Source organism: Pristiophorus japonicus, chromosome 9 (assembly GCF_044704955.1).
Source record: "Pristiophorus japonicus isolate sPriJap1 chromosome 9, sPriJap1.hap1, whole genome shotgun sequence".
NCBI classification, from domain to species: Eukaryota; Metazoa; Chordata; class Chondrichthyes; family Pristiophoridae; genus Pristiophorus; species Pristiophorus japonicus.
The window spans coordinates 211,262,411-211,278,471 of NC_091985.1; the positions used below are offsets into that span (position 1 = coordinate 211,262,411).

At 46.3% G+C, this 16,061-nt stretch overlaps 2 protein-coding genes across 2 annotated transcripts in view; one reads left to right on the forward strand and one right to left on the reverse strand.

Annotated features, from left to right (window-relative positions):
- LOC139273608 (zinc finger protein 850-like) overlaps positions 1–16,061 on the reverse strand; it is a 560,896-nt gene that overhangs the window by 395,879 nt on the left and 148,956 nt on the right. The window lies entirely within an intron of this gene.
- The window catches only part of LOC139273606 (zinc finger protein 850-like), a 64,445-nt gene continuing 52,132 nt past the window's right edge, over positions 3,749–16,061 (forward strand). Inside the window, exons 1-2 of the mRNA XM_070890565.1 lie at positions 3,749–3,827; positions 13,235–14,612. Coding sequence (XP_070746666.1) covers positions 13,597–14,612 — 1,016 coding nt within the window. The 5' untranslated portion in view covers positions 3,749–3,827; positions 13,235–13,596. The remainder of the gene's footprint in view (positions 3,828–13,234; positions 14,613–16,061) is intronic.

Here is a 16,061-nt window from a genome sequence, read left to right on the forward strand (position 1 = left end):
ATAAGGAAATGGCAGATAAATTAAACAACTACATTGTGCCTGTCTTCACAGAAGAAGATTCAAAAAACCTCCTTGAAATAGTGAAGTATCAGGAGTCTAGTGAGAATGAGTACTGAAAGAAATTGGTATTAGTAAAAAAAATAGTACTTGAATAATGAATGGGACCAAAAGCCGATAAGTCCCTTGGACCTGATGGCCTACATCCTAGGGTTTTGAAAGAGGTTGCTTTAGAAATAGTGGATGTATTGGTTGTCATCGTCCAAAATTCCATAGATTCTAGAACAGTTCCTGTGGATTGGAGGGTAGCTGATGTAACACCAATATTTGCTTTTTGCGGTATACATCAATGATCTAGACTTGAATGTAGGGAATATGATTAAGAAGTTTGCAGATGATACAAAAATAGGCCGTGTGATGATAATGAAGAAGAAAGCTGTGGACTGCAGGAAGATATCAATCAACTGGTCAGGTGGGCAGAACAGTGGCAAATGGAGTTTAGTCCGGAGAAGTGTGAAGTAATGCATTTGGGGAGGGCTAACAAGGAAAGGGATTGCACATTAATTGGTAGGACACTGAGAAGTGTAGAGGAACAAAGGGATGTGCATGTCCACAGATCCTTGAAGGTAGCAGGCCAGGTAGATAAGGTGGTTAAGAACGCATACGGAATGTGTTACACTCATAATAAATGGTCAGACCGAGTACTGTGTGTAATGAGCAAGTGTGACCTTAGCTCCTTTATTATAGTTCCAGAGTGCAGGTACCTCGTGGGTGGCCTGCTTATATACTGTGCTCCCAAGGGATGCTGAGATCCCTTGGGACTCCAACTAAGGTCACACTTGCTCATTACACACAGTACTCGGTCTGACCATTTATTATGAGTGTAACACATTCCGTATGCATTCTTAACCACCTTATCTACCTGGCCTGCTACCTTCAAGGATCTGTGGACATGCACATCCCTTTGTTCCTCTACACTTCTCAGTGTCCTACCATTTAATGTGTAATCCCTTTCCTTGTTAGCCCTCCCCAAATGCATTACTTCACACTTCTCCGGACTAAATTCCATTTGCCACTGTTCTGCCACCTGACCAGTTGATTGATATCTTCCAACAGGTAGGCCCTCTGGTGGACAGGTGTGATGCAGGTTACAAGGGGTTAAATACATAACAGAATGCTTGCCTTTATTAGCCGAGGCATAGACTATAAGAGCAGGGGGGGTTATGCTTGAACTGTATATAACACTGGTTAGGCCACAGCTGGAGTACTGTGTGCAGTCTGGTCACCACATTACAGGAAGGATGTGCTTGCACAGGACAGGGTACAGAGGAGATTTACGAAGATGTTGCTGGGAGTGGAGAATCTTAGCTATGAGGACAGGTTGGATAGGCTGGAGTTGTTTTCCTTCGAACAGAGGAGGCTGAGGGGAGACCTCTTTGAGGTGTATAAAATTATGAGGGCCTAGATATAGTGTATAGAAAGGGCCTATTTCTCTTAGCAGAGGGGTCAACAACCAGGGGGCATAAATTTAAAGTAAATCGTAGAAGGCTTCGAGGGGATTTAAGGGAAAATTTCTTCACACAGAGGGTTGTGGGGGTCTGGAACTCACTGCCTGAAAGGGTGGTAGAGGCAGAAACTCTACCACATTTTAAAAAGTACCTGGATGTGCACTTGAAGTACCGTATCCTGCAGGGTTACGGACCTAGAGCTGGAAAGTGGGATTAGGCTGGATTGCCTCTTGTTGGCTGGCGCGAACACGATGGGTCAAAATGGCCTCCTTCCATGCTGTAAACTTCTATGATTCTATTTAAGAAAGGAGGGAGAGAGAACATGGAACTACAGACCAATTAGCCTGACATCAGTAGCAGGGGAAATACTAGAATCTATTATTAAGGAGGTGGTAACAGGGCATTTAGAGAATAATAAGATTGGGCAGAGTCAACATGAATTTATGAAAGGGAAATCATGTTTGACAAATCTGTTAGTTTTTGAGGTTGTAACTAGCAGAATAGATAAGGGAGAACCAGTGGATGGGGTGTATTTGGATTTTCTGAAGGCATTTGATAAGGTGCCACACAAAAGGTTATTGAACAAAATGAGGGCCCATGGGATCAAGGGTAAAATACTAGCATGGCCTGAGGATTGGTTAACGGAGAGAAAACAGAGGATAGGAATAAACGGGTCATTTTTGGGTTGGCAGGCTGTAACTAATGGGGTACCGCAAGGATCGGTGCTTGGGCCCCAGCTATTCACAATCTATATCAATGATTGGGCTGAAGGGACCAAATGTTACACAGATTGAACCTCTCCAGTCCGGCATCCTCGGAACCTGACCGGTGCCGGACCAGAGAATTTTCTGGACCACGGGAGATTACGCAGACCCCAGACTTAAAAATCCCATTGTCAGCAAAGTTTCCGGACAGGTTTCTGCTCCATTCACTGGAATCCAGGTCAGAGTCCAGTTGACACGAGGTGGCGTGAAGCTGTTGTCCAGAGCTCTCCGTTAGAAAAAGCAAAACCAAACCGCACAGAAGCGTTACAGTTAAACAAGAATATAGTGTACTGCTGACCTGGGGCTGGCTGCTCCTCCTCTCCCCGCCGTCTCCAGTGCTCCCCTCCCCCAGGTCGGGCCACATGCTGTGTCCCGGGGTAAGGGGGGCACGCTGTGTTCTGTGTCCCGGGGGGGTGGGGGCACGCTGTGTCCTGTGATCCCGGGGGTAGGGGGGCATGTTGTGTCCTGTGTCCCGGGGAGCACGCTGTGTTCTGTGTCCCGGGGGGAGGGGGGCATGCTGTGTCCTGTGTCCCGGGGGGGCGGTGGGGCTCACTCTCTGTCCCAGGGGGTGGGGGGACCGCTATGTCCCAGGGCCAGCCGTTGCCCCCTCCCCGGTTGGATCGGCGCGGAGAGGGAGCCAGGAGTGCGGCAGCCAACCGAGGAGCCGAAGCTGGGCCCAAAATGCTGCACAACGACCCGGCGGCGTTCTGTGTATGTGTTGTGCAGAAGCCCACTGCACAGCATTTTGGGCCCAGCTTCAGCACCTCGGTCAACCGCTGCTCTCCTCACTCCCTCTCCAACCCATCGGGGGGGGGGGGGGGGGGGGAGGAGGAGAGTGGAGGAGCAGCCAGCCCCGGGACACAGTGCGGGTCGCGTCCCTTCGGGAATGATGCCGGACCAGAGAGGTTGCCGGACCAGGGAGGTTCAACCTGAATATCCAAGTTTGCCGATGACACAAAGCTAGGTGGGAATATAAGTTGTGAGGAGGATGCAAAGAGACTTCAAGGAGATATAGACAGTCTAAGTGAGCGGGTAAGAACATGGAAAATGGAATATAGGGCCCAAGTTTCCACACGATAAAAAACGGGCGCCCCTCCGAGCTGGGCGCCCGTTTTTTGTGCCTAAAATGGCGCCGGAAAAAAAACACGCGATTCTGGAGCGCTTTGCAGCTCCTTGTCTGTTTGGCGCGGTGCCCAGGGGGGCGGAGCCTACACTCGCACCGATTTTGTAAGTGGGAGGGGGCGGGTACTATTTAAATTATTTTTTTTCCTGCCGGCAACGCTGCGCGTGCACGTTGGAGCGTTCGCGCACGCGCAGTGTGAAGGAAACATTGGCACTCGGCCATTTTTGTAGTTCTTTGTAGCTGTTTAATTTTTGAACATTTTTTAATAAAAGCTATTGCCATCAGCACTGAGGCTTCTTGCAGCCTTCTCACTGTCTCCTTCCCCCCCCCTTCCAGGAACGAACAGCTGTTTCCTTCTCCCCCCCCCCCCCCCCCCCCCGCTCTGCGGGAACAAACGGCTGCAGAATTCTTCATGGTTGAAGCACTTTCACACAGGTAGGAAGATGGTTTATTTAATCTTTTCTTTGCTTATAAATGTTTATTCAGGTTGGATTTATTTGTATAATATTTGTAGAAGTATAAATAAGGATTTATTATAGAATTTAATGACTTCCCTTTCCCCCCCCCTCCCCACCCCACCTCGTTCTGGACGCCTAATTTGTAACCTGCGCCTGATTTTTTTAATGTGCAGAACAGGTTTTTTCAGTTCTACAAAAATCTTCACTTGCTCCATTCTAAGTTAGTTTGGAGTATGTTTTCACTGTGGAAACTTTCAAATCAGGCGTCAGTGGCCAGACACGCCCCCTTTTGAAGAAAAAATTCTGTTCCAAAGTGGAACTGTTCTACCTGACTAGAACTGCAGAAAAAAAAATGTGGAGAATTGCGATTTCTAAGATAGTCCGTTCTCCACCAGTTGCTCCTAAAATTCAGGCGCAAATCACGTGGAAACTTGGGCCCATAATGTGGAGAAATGTGAAGTTATCCACTTTGGTAGGCAAAATAGAAAAGCAGAGTATTTTTTAAATGGTGAGAGATGGGGAAATGTTCACTTGTACACAAATCACTGAAAGTTAACATGCAGGTAGAGCAAGACATTAAGAAAGCAAATGGTATGTTGGCCTTTATTACAAGAGGATTTGAGGATAAGAGTAAAGATGTCTTACTGCAGTTATATAGGGCCCTGGTGAGATCGCACCGAGAGTATTGTCTACAGTTTTGGTCTCCTTACCTAAGGAAGGATATACTTGCCATAGCGGGAGTGCAATGAAGGTTCACCGGACTGTTTCCCGGGATTGGGGGCGGTTGTTGCCCTATGAGGAGAGATTGAGCAGACTGGGCCTATATGCTCTGGAATGTAGAAGAATGAGAAGTGATCTCATTGAAACATGTAAAATGCTTACAGGACTTGACAGGGTGGATGTTTCCCCTGGATGTACAGTCTAGAACTAGGTGTCACAGTTTCAGATTAACGGGTCGGCCATTTAGGACTGAGATGAGACATTTCTTCACTCCGAGGGCAGTGAATCTTTGGAATTCTCCACCCCAGAGAGTGTGGAAGCTCAGTCTGAGTATATTCAAGGTAGAGATGGATAGATTTTTGTAAATTTGGGGAATCAAGGGATATGGGAATAGTGTAGGAAAGTGGAGTTGAGATAAAAGATTAGCCATGATCTTATTGACTGGCGGAGCAGGCTCGAGGGGCGATATGGCCTACTCCTGCTGCTATTTCTTATGCTCTTTATTTCTGTAAGACAGGAGGAGACTAATTGATGTCCTGTTACCTACCCACTGCTCCACTTTGGGGCCTTTTCTCCTTTCTCACTCTAGATTATCTCAGTTTTTATACATTCGGTTACTCTCATGGACAAGTCCCAGCTCCCCATACCTTCCAGAGTGCCTCTCCTAGCCTTGGGATCCAGGGAAGGTATTGGCAAAATACCAGTGAGAGAAGCGAGACTAAAAATAATTCAATGGGAGAAATAATTCGCTATGAGTTTGGTGTAATTTTATTTATATGGATTTCCAGAAGGCATTAGATAAAGTCCCACATAAGAAACTGTTATCTAACAGAATTGAGGGCAAATTATTGACCTGGTTATGGAATTAGCTAAACGGCAGGAGGCAGAGAGTAGGGATAATGGGCAGGTACAGCAAAGGAAAGATATAGAGCAAAGCTCCCTCTACACTGTTCCCTCAAATGCTCCCAGGGCAGGTACAGCATCAGATAGATACAGAGCAAAGCTCACTCTCCACTCTTCCATCAGACATTCCCAGGGCAGGTACAGCATGGGATAGATACAGAGCAAAGCTCTCTCTACATAGTTCTACTAAGAGTTCATAGGGTGCATAAGGGATGAGTTTCTTGAGCAGTATGTAACGGAACCAACCAGGGGGCAGGCTATCTTCGATCTGGTTCTGTGTAATGAGACAGGATTAATAAATAATCTCCTGGTGAAGGATCCTCTTGGAATGAGTGATCAAGGTTGAATTTCAATTTCAGATGGAGGGCGAAAAAGTTGGATCTCAAACCAGCGTACGAAGCTTAAATAAAGGAGACTGCAAAGGTATGAGGGCAGAGTTGGCTAAAGTGGACTGGGAAAATAGATTAAAGTGTAGAACAGTTGATGTACATTTAAGGAGATATTTCACAACTCTCAAGAAAAATATATTCCAGTGAGGTGGAAAGGGTGTAAAAGAAAAGATAGCCATCTGTGGCAAACTAAAGAAATAAAGGACGGTATCCAATTTAAAAACAAGGGCAAATAAAGTGGCCAAAACTAGTGGGAGGACAGAAGATTGGGAAGCTTTTAAAAGCCAGCAAAGAATGACTCAAAAAATGATTAAAAAAGGGAAGATAGACTATGAAAGTAAACTAGCACAAAATATAAAAACAGATAGCAAGAGTTTCTATAGGTATATAAAAAGGAAAAGAGTGGCTAAAGTAAATGTTGGTCCCTTAGAGGATGAGACCGTGGAATTAGTAATGGGGAACATGGAGATGGCAGAAACGCTGAACAAATATTTTGTATCAGTCTTTATGGTAGAGGACACTAAAAATATCCCAACAGTGGATAGTCAAGGGGCTATGGGGGTGGTGGGGGGGGGGGCGGGGAGGGGCGATGAACTTAACACAATCACAATGAAGGTAGTGCTCAGTAGGATAATGGGACTAAAGGCAGATAAATCCCCTGGACCTGATGGCTTGCATCCTAGGGTCTTAAGAGAAGTAGCGGCAGGAATAGTGGATGCATTGGTTTTAATTTACCAAAATTCCTGGATTCTGAGGAGGTCCCAGCAGATTGGAAAACTGCAAATGTAACACCCCCATTTTTAAAAAAAAGGAGGCAGACAAAAAGCAGGTAACTATAGATCAGTTAGCCTAACACCTGTGGTTGGGAAAATGTTCTAGCCCATTATTAAAGAAGCAGTAGCAGGACATTTGGAAAAACATAATTCAGTCAGGCAGAGTCAGCATGGATTTATGAAGGGGAAGTCATGTTTGACAAATTTGCTGGAATTCTTTGAGGATGTAACAAACATGGTGGGTAAAGGGGAACCAGTGGATGTGATGTATTTGGACTTCCAAAAGGCATTTGACAAGGTGCCACATAAAAGGTTACTGCACAAGATAAAAGTTCACTGGGTTGGGTGTAATATATGTGTAAGGTCGAAGAAGGCCTTATACAAGGCCGCCTTCAACCTTACAAAGGCCTTTGACACTGTCAACTGCGAGGGTCTATGGAGCGTCCTCCTCTGTTTCGAATGCCCCCAAAAGTTCGTCAACATCCTCCGCCTGCTCCACGATGACATGCAGGCCGTGATCCTTACCAACGAATCCATTACAGACCCAATCCATGTCTGGACCGGGGTCAAACATGGCTGCGTCATTGCCCCAACCCTCTTCTCAGTCTTCCTCGCTGCCATGCTCCACCTCACACTCAACAAGCTCGCCGCTGGAGTGGAACTAAACTGCAGAACCAGTGGGAAGCTGTTCAACCTTCACAGTCTCCAGGCCAGGTCCAAGACCACCCCAACCTCTGTCGTCGAGCTACAGTACACGGACGATGCCTGCATCTGCGCGCATTCAGAGACTGAACTTCAGGATATAGTCGACGTATTTACTGAGGCGTACGAAAGCATGGGCCTTATGCTAAACATCCGTAAGACAAAGTCCTCCACCAGCCTGTCCTTGCCGCACAGTACGGCCCCCCAGTCATCAAGATCCATGTCGCAGCCCTGGACAACGTGGAGCCTATTATCAACAAAAGCAGACATTGATGTGGAGATTCAACACTGCCTCCAGTGCGCTAGCGCAGCCTTTGGCTGCCTGAGGAAAGGCGTGTTCGAAGACCAGGCTCTCAAATCTACCACCAAGCTCATGGTCTACAGGGCTGGAGTAATAACCGCCCTCCTGTATGGCTCAGAGACATGGACCATGTATAGTAAACACCTCAAGTCGCTGGAGAAATACCACCAACGATGCCTCCGCAAGATCCTACAAATCCCCTGGGAGGATAGACACACCAACATTACTGTCCTCGACGAGGCCAACATCCCCAGCATTGAGGCACTGACCACACTTGATCAGCTCCGCTGGGCAGGCCACATTGTCCGCATGCCAGACATGAGACTCCCAAATCAAGCGTTCTCCCTCTGAACTCCTGCATGGCAAACAAGCCAAAGGTGGACAGAGGAAACATTACAAGGTCACCCTCAAAGTCTCCCTGATAAAGTGCAACATCCCCACTGACACCTGTGAGTCCCTGGCCAAACACCGCCCTAAGTGGAGGAAGTGCATCCTGGAGAGCACTGAGCGCCTCGAGTCTGATCACCGAGTGCATGCAGAAAACAAGCGCAGGCAGTAGAAAGAACATGCGGCAAACCTGTCCCACCCTCTCTTACCCTCAATGACTGTCTGTCCCACCTGTGGCAGAGACTGGCTCTCATATTGGACTGTTCAGCCACCTAAGGACTCATTCTAAGAGTGGAAGCAAATCTGCCTCGATTCCGAGGGATTAGCATGGATAGAAAACTGACTAACAGAAAACAGAGAATCGGGATAAATGGTTCATTCTCGGATTGGTAATCAGTAATTAGTGGGGTGCTGCAGGGATCAGTGCTGGGACCCCAACTATTTACAATCTATATTAATGACTTGGAAGAAGGGTCCAAGTGTAATGTAGCCAAGTTTGCTGATGATACAAAGATGGGAGGCAAAGCAATGTGTGAGGACACAAAAAACCTGCAAAAGGACATAGACAAGCTAAGTGAATGGGCAAACATTTGGCAGATGGAGTATAATGTTGGAAAGTGTGAGGTTATACACTTCGGCAGAAAAAAATCGAAGAGCAAGTTATTATTTAAATGGAGAAAAATTGCAAAGTGCTGCAGTACAGCGGGACCTAGGGGTACTTCTGCATGAAACACACAAGGTTAATATGCAGGTACAGCAAGTGATCAGGAAGGCCAATGGAATAGAACATAGAACATAAGAATTAGGAACAGGAGTAGGCCATCTAGCCCCTCGAGCCTGCTCCACCACTCAATAAGATCATGGCTGATCTGGCCATGGACTCAGCTCCACTTACCCACCCGCTCCCCATAACCCTTAATTCCCTTATTGGTTAAAAATCTATCTATCTGTGATTTGAATGAGCTAGCCTCAACTGCTACCCTGGGCAGAGAATTCCACAGATTCACAACCCTCTGGGAGAAGAAATTCCTTCTCAACTCGGTTTTAAATTGGCTCCCCCGTATTTTGAGGCTGCGCCCTCTAGTTCTAGTCTCCCCGACCAGTGGAAACAACCTCTCTGCCTCTATCTTGTCTATCCCTTTCATGATTTTAAATGTTTCTATAAGATCACCCCTCATCCTTCTGAACTCCAACGAGTAAAGACCCAGTCTACTCAATCAATCATCATAAGGTAACCCCCTCATCTCCGGAATCAGCCTAGTGAATCGTCTCTGTACCCCCTCCAAAGCTAGTATATCCTTCCTTAAGTAAGGTGACCAAAACTGCACGCAGTACTCCAGATGCGGCCTCACCAATACCCTGTACAGTTGCAGCAGGACCTCCCTGCTTTTGTACTCCATTCCTCTCGCAATGAAGGCCAACATTTCATTCGCCTTCCTGATTACCTGCTGCACCTGCAAACTAACTTTTTGCGATTCATGCACAAGGACCCCCAGGTCCCTCTGCACGCAGCATGTTGTAATTTCTCCCCATTCAAATAATATTCCCTTTTACTGTTTTACTGCTATAACTTCTGCCATCTCTTTTAATACCCTTGGATGCATTTCATCAGGACCAGGGGACTTGTCTACCTTGAGATCCATTAGCCTGTCCAGCACTACCCCCCTAGTGATAGTGATTGTCTCAAGGTTACGGGGAGCGGGCGGGTAAGTGGAGTCCACGGCCAGATCAGCCATGATCTTATTGAATGGCGGATCAGGCTCGAGGGGCTAGATGGCCTACTCCTGTTCCTAATTCTTATGTTCTTATGTCCTCCCTTCCCACATTCCCGTGACTAGCAATTTTTGGCATGGTTTTTGTGTCTTCCACTGTGAAGACCGAAGTAAAATAATTGTTTAAGGTCTCAGCCATTTCCACATTTCCCATTATTAAATCCCCCTTCTCATCATCTAAGGGACCAACATTTACTTTGTCACTCTTTTCCGTTTTATATATTGGTAAAAGCTTTTACTATCTGTTTTTATGTTTTGCGCAAGTTTACTTTCATAATCTCTCTTTCCTTTCTTTATTGCTTTCTTAGTCATTCTTTGCTGTCATTTAAAATGTTCCCAATCTTCTAGTTTCCTAATAATCTTGGCCACCTTATACGCATTGGTTTTTAATTTGATGCTCTCCTTTATTTCCTTGGTTATCCCTTCTCTTACCGCCCTTCTTTTTCACTGGAATATATTTTTGTTGAGCACTATGAAAGAGCTCCTTAAAAGTCCTCCACTGTTCCTCAATTGTGCCACCGTTTAGTCTATCTACCCAGTCTACTTTAGCCAACTCTGCCCTCATCCCACTGTAGTCCCCTTTGTTTAAGCATAGTACTCTCGTTTGAGACACTACTTCCTCACCCTCAATCTGTATTACAAATTCCACCATACTGTGATCACTCATTCCGAGAGGATCTTTTACTAGGAGATCGTTTATTATTCCTGTCTCATTACACAGGACCAGATCTAAGATAGCTTGCTCCCTTGTAGGTTCTGTAACATACTGTTCTAAGAAACAATCCCGTATGCATTCTATGAATTCCTCCTCCAGGCTACCCCATGCAATTTGATTTGACCAATCGATATGTAGGTTAAAATCCCCCATGATTACTTCCGTTCCTTTTTAAAATGCCTCCATTATTCCCTTGATTATTGTCCGCCCCACCATGAAGTTATTATTTGGGGGCCTATAAACTACGCCGACCAGTGACTTTTTCCCCTTACTATCTCTAATCTCCACCCACAATGATTCAACATTTTGTTCATTAGAGCCAATATAATCTCTCACAACTGCCCTGATATCATCCTTTATTAACTGAGCTACCCCACTTCCTTTCCCTTCTTGTCTATCTTTCCAAATTGTCAGATACCCCTGTATGTTTAATTCCCAGTCTTGGCCACCCTGCAACCACGTTTCTGTAATGGCCACCAAATCATACCCATTTGCAATGATTTGTGCCGTCAACTCATTTACTTTGCCTTTATTGCAAAGGGGATGGAGTATAAAAGCAGGGAAGTCTTGCTACAGTTATACAGGATATTGGTGCGGCCACATCTAGAATACTCCGTACAGTTTTGGTTTCCATATCTGAGAAAGGATATACTTGCTTTGAAGGCAGTTCAGAGAAGGTTCACGAGGTTGATTCCGGAGATGAGAGGGTTTGACTTATGAGGAAAGGTTGAGAAGGTTGAGCCTCTACTCATTGGAATTCAGAATAATGAGAGGTGATCTTATCGAAATGTATAAGATTATGAGGGGGCTTGACAAGGTGGATGCAGAGAGGATGTTTCCACTGATAGGGGAGACTACAACTAGGGGGCATAATCTTAGAATAAGGGGCCACCCATTTAAAACTGAGATGAGGAGAAATTTCTTCTGAGGGTTATAAATCTGTGCAATTCGCTGCCTCAGAGAGCTATGGAAGCCGAGACATTGAATACATTTAAGAGAGAGATAGACAGTTTATTAACCGATAAGAGAATAAAAGTGAAGGGAATAAAGGGTTATGGGGAACGGACAGGGAAGTGGACCTGTGTCCATGATCGGATCAGCCATGATCGTGTTGGGTAGTGGAGCAGGCGCGATGGGCCGTATGGCCTGCTCCTATTTCTTATGTTAGTTTTGTGCTTATGTTCTACACTGTCCCATTAGACATTTCCAGGACAGGTACAGCACGGGTTAGATACAGAGCAAAGATCCCTGTGCACTGTCCCATCAAACAGGGCAGGTGCAGCACTGGTTAGATAGAGAAAATCCCCCTCTATACCTTCCCATCAATCACTCCCAGGGCAGGTGCAGCACAGTTTAGATACAGTGCAAAGCTTGCTCTGCAATTACCATTGAAAACTCACAGGGTAAATACAGCATCATTTAGATACAGAGTAAAGCTCCTAGATACAGCATAAAGCTCCCTCTACCCTGGTTCACCAACACGCCCATTGCTGGTACAGTACTGGTTAGATACAGAGTAAAGCTCCCTCTACACTACCCCATCAAGCAATCCCAGGGCAGGTGCAGCACGGGTTAGATACAGAGTAAAGCTCCCTCTACACTGTCACATCAAACACTCCAGGGCAGGTACTGAACGAGTTAGATACAGAGTAAAGCTCTCTCTTTACGGTCCCATCAGACACTCCCAGGGCAGTTGCAGCACAGGGTAGATACAGAGTAAAGCTCCTTCTACACTACCCCATCAAGCAATCCCAGGGCAGGTGCAACACGGGTTAGATACAGAGTAATGCTCCCTCGACACTGTCCCATCAAACAGGGAAGGTATAGCACCGGTTAGATAGAGAAAAGCTCCCTTTATACCTTCCCATCAATTACTCCATGGGCAGGTGCAGCACAGTTTAGATGCAGAGTAAAACTTGCTCTGCAATTACCATCAAACACTCCCAGAGCAAATACAGTATGGTTTAGGTATAGAGTAAAGCTCCAGGATATGGCACAAAGGTCCCTCTATCCTGGTCCATCAACTGTTCCCAGTGCAGGTACAGCATGGGTTAGGTAAAGAGTAAAGCTCTGTCTACACTGTCCCATCAAACATTTCATGGGCAGGTACTACATGGATTACATACAGAGTAAAGCTCCCTCTGCTCTGTCCTATCAAACATTGCCAGGCAGATACAGCAAGAGTTAGATACAAAGTAAAGCTCCATCTACTGTCCCATTAAACACTCCCAGGGCAGATACAGCACGGGTTAGATACAGAGTAAAGCTCCATCTGCACTGTTCCTTCAGGGGAGGAGAGGAAGGGGAACAAGTGAGTGCAGAACTATCCCAGCCAGAGTCAGCACCTTCAGGAAAGGAGAGGGAGGGGAACCAGTGAGTGTCGAACTGAGCCCAACCAGAATCACCACACTCAGGGGACAGGAACCAGTGAGTGTACAAGTGAACCCAGCCAGAGTCCATCCCTTTAGGAGAAGGAAGTGTACCAGTGAGTAGGACCTCAACCCAGCCAGAATTGGTGGTGAAAACTGGGAGTGGAGGAGCAACAGTCTAGAAATGTGTGTTGATTTGGATTTCAGCACAGCAGGCGGGATAATGTGTGGGACAGGGATTTACAGCTTCGGAAGAACAAGGGAGGAAAGAATGTTCCATGGAAACTAGATGTGTCTATTGTGAATTTCTGTCTTGTACTGACAGTGAAGAGTTTTGTTATCTCCTCTTACAGCATATTAGAAGGGGAGATTTTCAGACAGGAAACACAAACCAAACATCACGTCAAGATCTGACGGAGTCAATCGTTTCATCAGGATCTGAATATCATCGGCCTTTGAAAGTGGAAGGAGAAATGTTTGTCTGTTCTGCCAGTAGGAAAAGATTTCAATTATCAGTGTGACTGGAAAAGCACAAGACACAAACACCCGAGTGAGCGTGTTCCAGTGCACTGCCTGTGGAAAGAGCTTTAATGAGTTACACAGCCTGAAAAAACATCACACCGTTCACAGCGCGGAGAAACTGTAAACGTGTTGTGTGTGTGGTCGAGGCTTCAACTGATCGTCCAACCTGGAGAGTTACAAGGATAGCCACATCATGGAGAAACCGTGGAAATGTGGTGACTGTGGGAAGGTATTCAGATCACCGTCTGCGCTGGAAATTCATCGACGCAATCACACTGGGGAGAGGCCGTTCACCTGCTCTGAGTGTGGGAAGGGATTCACTGGGTCATCCCAACTTGTAGCTCACCGGCGAGTTCACACTGGGGAGAGGCCATTCACCTGCTCTGAGTGTGGGAAGGGATGCACTCAGTTATCCGACCTGCTGATACACCAGCGAGTTCACACTGGGGAGAGGCCGTTCACCTGCTCCGTGTGTGGGAAGGGATTCACTCAGTCAACCCACCTGCTGACACACCAGCGAGTTCACACTGGGGAGAGGCCGTTCACCTGCATTGTGTGTGGGAAGGGATTCACTCAGTCAACCCACCTGCTGACACACCAGCGAGTTCACACTGGGGAGAGGCCGTTCACCTGCTTAGACTGTGGGAAGGGATTCACTAATTCATCCCACTTGCTGAAACACCAGCGAGTTCACACAGGGGAGAGAGCATTCGCCTGCTCAGAGTGTGGGAAGCGCTTCACTCAGTCGTGCAACCTGCAGTCACACCTGCGAGTTCACACTGGGGAGAGGCCGTTCACCTGCTCAGAGTGTGGGAAGGGATTCACTCGGTCATCCGATCTGCTGATACACCAGCGAGTTCACACTGGGGAGAGGCCGTTCACCTGCTCAGAGTGTGGGAAGGGATTCACTTGTTCATCTCAGCTTGTAGTTCACCAGCGAGTTCACACTGGGGAGAGGCCGTTCACCTGCTCAGAGTGTGGGAAGGGATTCACTCGGTCATCCGACCTGCTGACACACCAGCGAGTTCACACTGGGGAGAGGCTGTTCACCTGCTCAGAGTGTGGGAAGAGATTCACTATGTCATCCAACCTGCTGAAACACCAGCGAGTGCACACTGGGGAGAGGCCGTTCACCTGCTCAGAATGTGGGAAAGGATTCACTCAGTCATCCAACCTGCTGATACACCAGCGAGTTCACACCGGGGAGAGGCCATTCACCTGCTCTGAGTGTGGGAAGGGATTCACTATGTCATACAACCTGCTGAAACACCAGCGAGTTCACACTGGGGAGAGGCTGTTCACCTGCTCTGAGTGTGGGAAGGGATTCACTCGGTCATCCTATCTGCTGAGACACCAGCGAGTTCACAAGTGACTGTAGGGGTTGGAATCTGCTGTTATTGAGGCTGTTAACCACATCCCGATTGAACCATGTTCATTCTGATAGTTGGGGTTTATTTCTGCTGATGTTATTAACCCTATAACTGGGCTGTACTTTAATATTCTGTATATATTGCTGATGGTGTTCTCGGGGCTGCAGTGTCCATTTAAGAAACGCTGTGTTATCTTTCCCCTTAATTCAGCGACTCTCAACAGAAATTTAGATTGAAATAAAATTACCAACTTTTACTTTAATCTTAAATTGATCTTTGGTACAAAATCTACAATAGTGTGTGAAAGTTTCCACTGAATAAAATCTCCAATTAGAAAGAGCTTGCTGACAATTCTTACTGACTTGCACATTACACATAGTGACGCCTCCATTATCCACCAGAAAGAAGGGCAATGGGAATTGGTGGGGAATCAGTGTCCCCAAATGTTGCCCCTCCAGTCTCTTGTAGCAATCCCCTCGGCACGGGAATGGAGACAAGTCCAGAACAAAACTATGCAGTACTCCAGGTGTTGTCTTACCAGTTCCCTGTACAGTTGTAGCAGGGCTTCCCTACTTTTATACTCCACCCCCCTTGCAATAAAGGCCAGCATTCCATTTGCCTTCCCTGATTAATTGATGTACCTGCATGCTAACATTTTGCGTTTCATGGAGAAGGATTCCCTCTGTACTACAGCATATTGTAATTGTCTGCATTTAAATAATTAGCATTTTTATTTTTCCTACAAAAGTAGATAACCTCACATTTTCTCACATTATGGTCCATCTGCCAGATTTCTGCCCGCTCACTGAGCCTATCTATATCCCTTTGTAGATTCTTTGTGTCCTCCTCACAACTTGCTTTCCACCTATTTTTGTATCATCAGCAAATTTGGCTATGGTGCATTCGGTCCCTTCATCCAAGTCATTGATATAAATTGTAAATATTTGAGGCCCCAGCACTGATCCCTGCGACACCCCACTAGTTACAGTTTGCCAACCGGGAAATGACCCATTGATTCTGACTCTCTGTTTGTTTTCCGTTAGTTAGCTAATCCTCTATCCATGCTAATATATTACCCCCAACCCCATGAGCTCTTACCTTGTGCAGTAACCTTTTGTGTGGCACCTTATCAAATGCTTTCTGGAAATCCAAATATACGACATCAACTGGTTTTCCTTTATCCACTCTTTTTGTTACATCCTCAAACAACTCCAACAAATTTGTCAAACATGATTCCCCTTTTATAAAACCAAGCTACCATGCTGACTCTGTTTGACTGCAATATGAT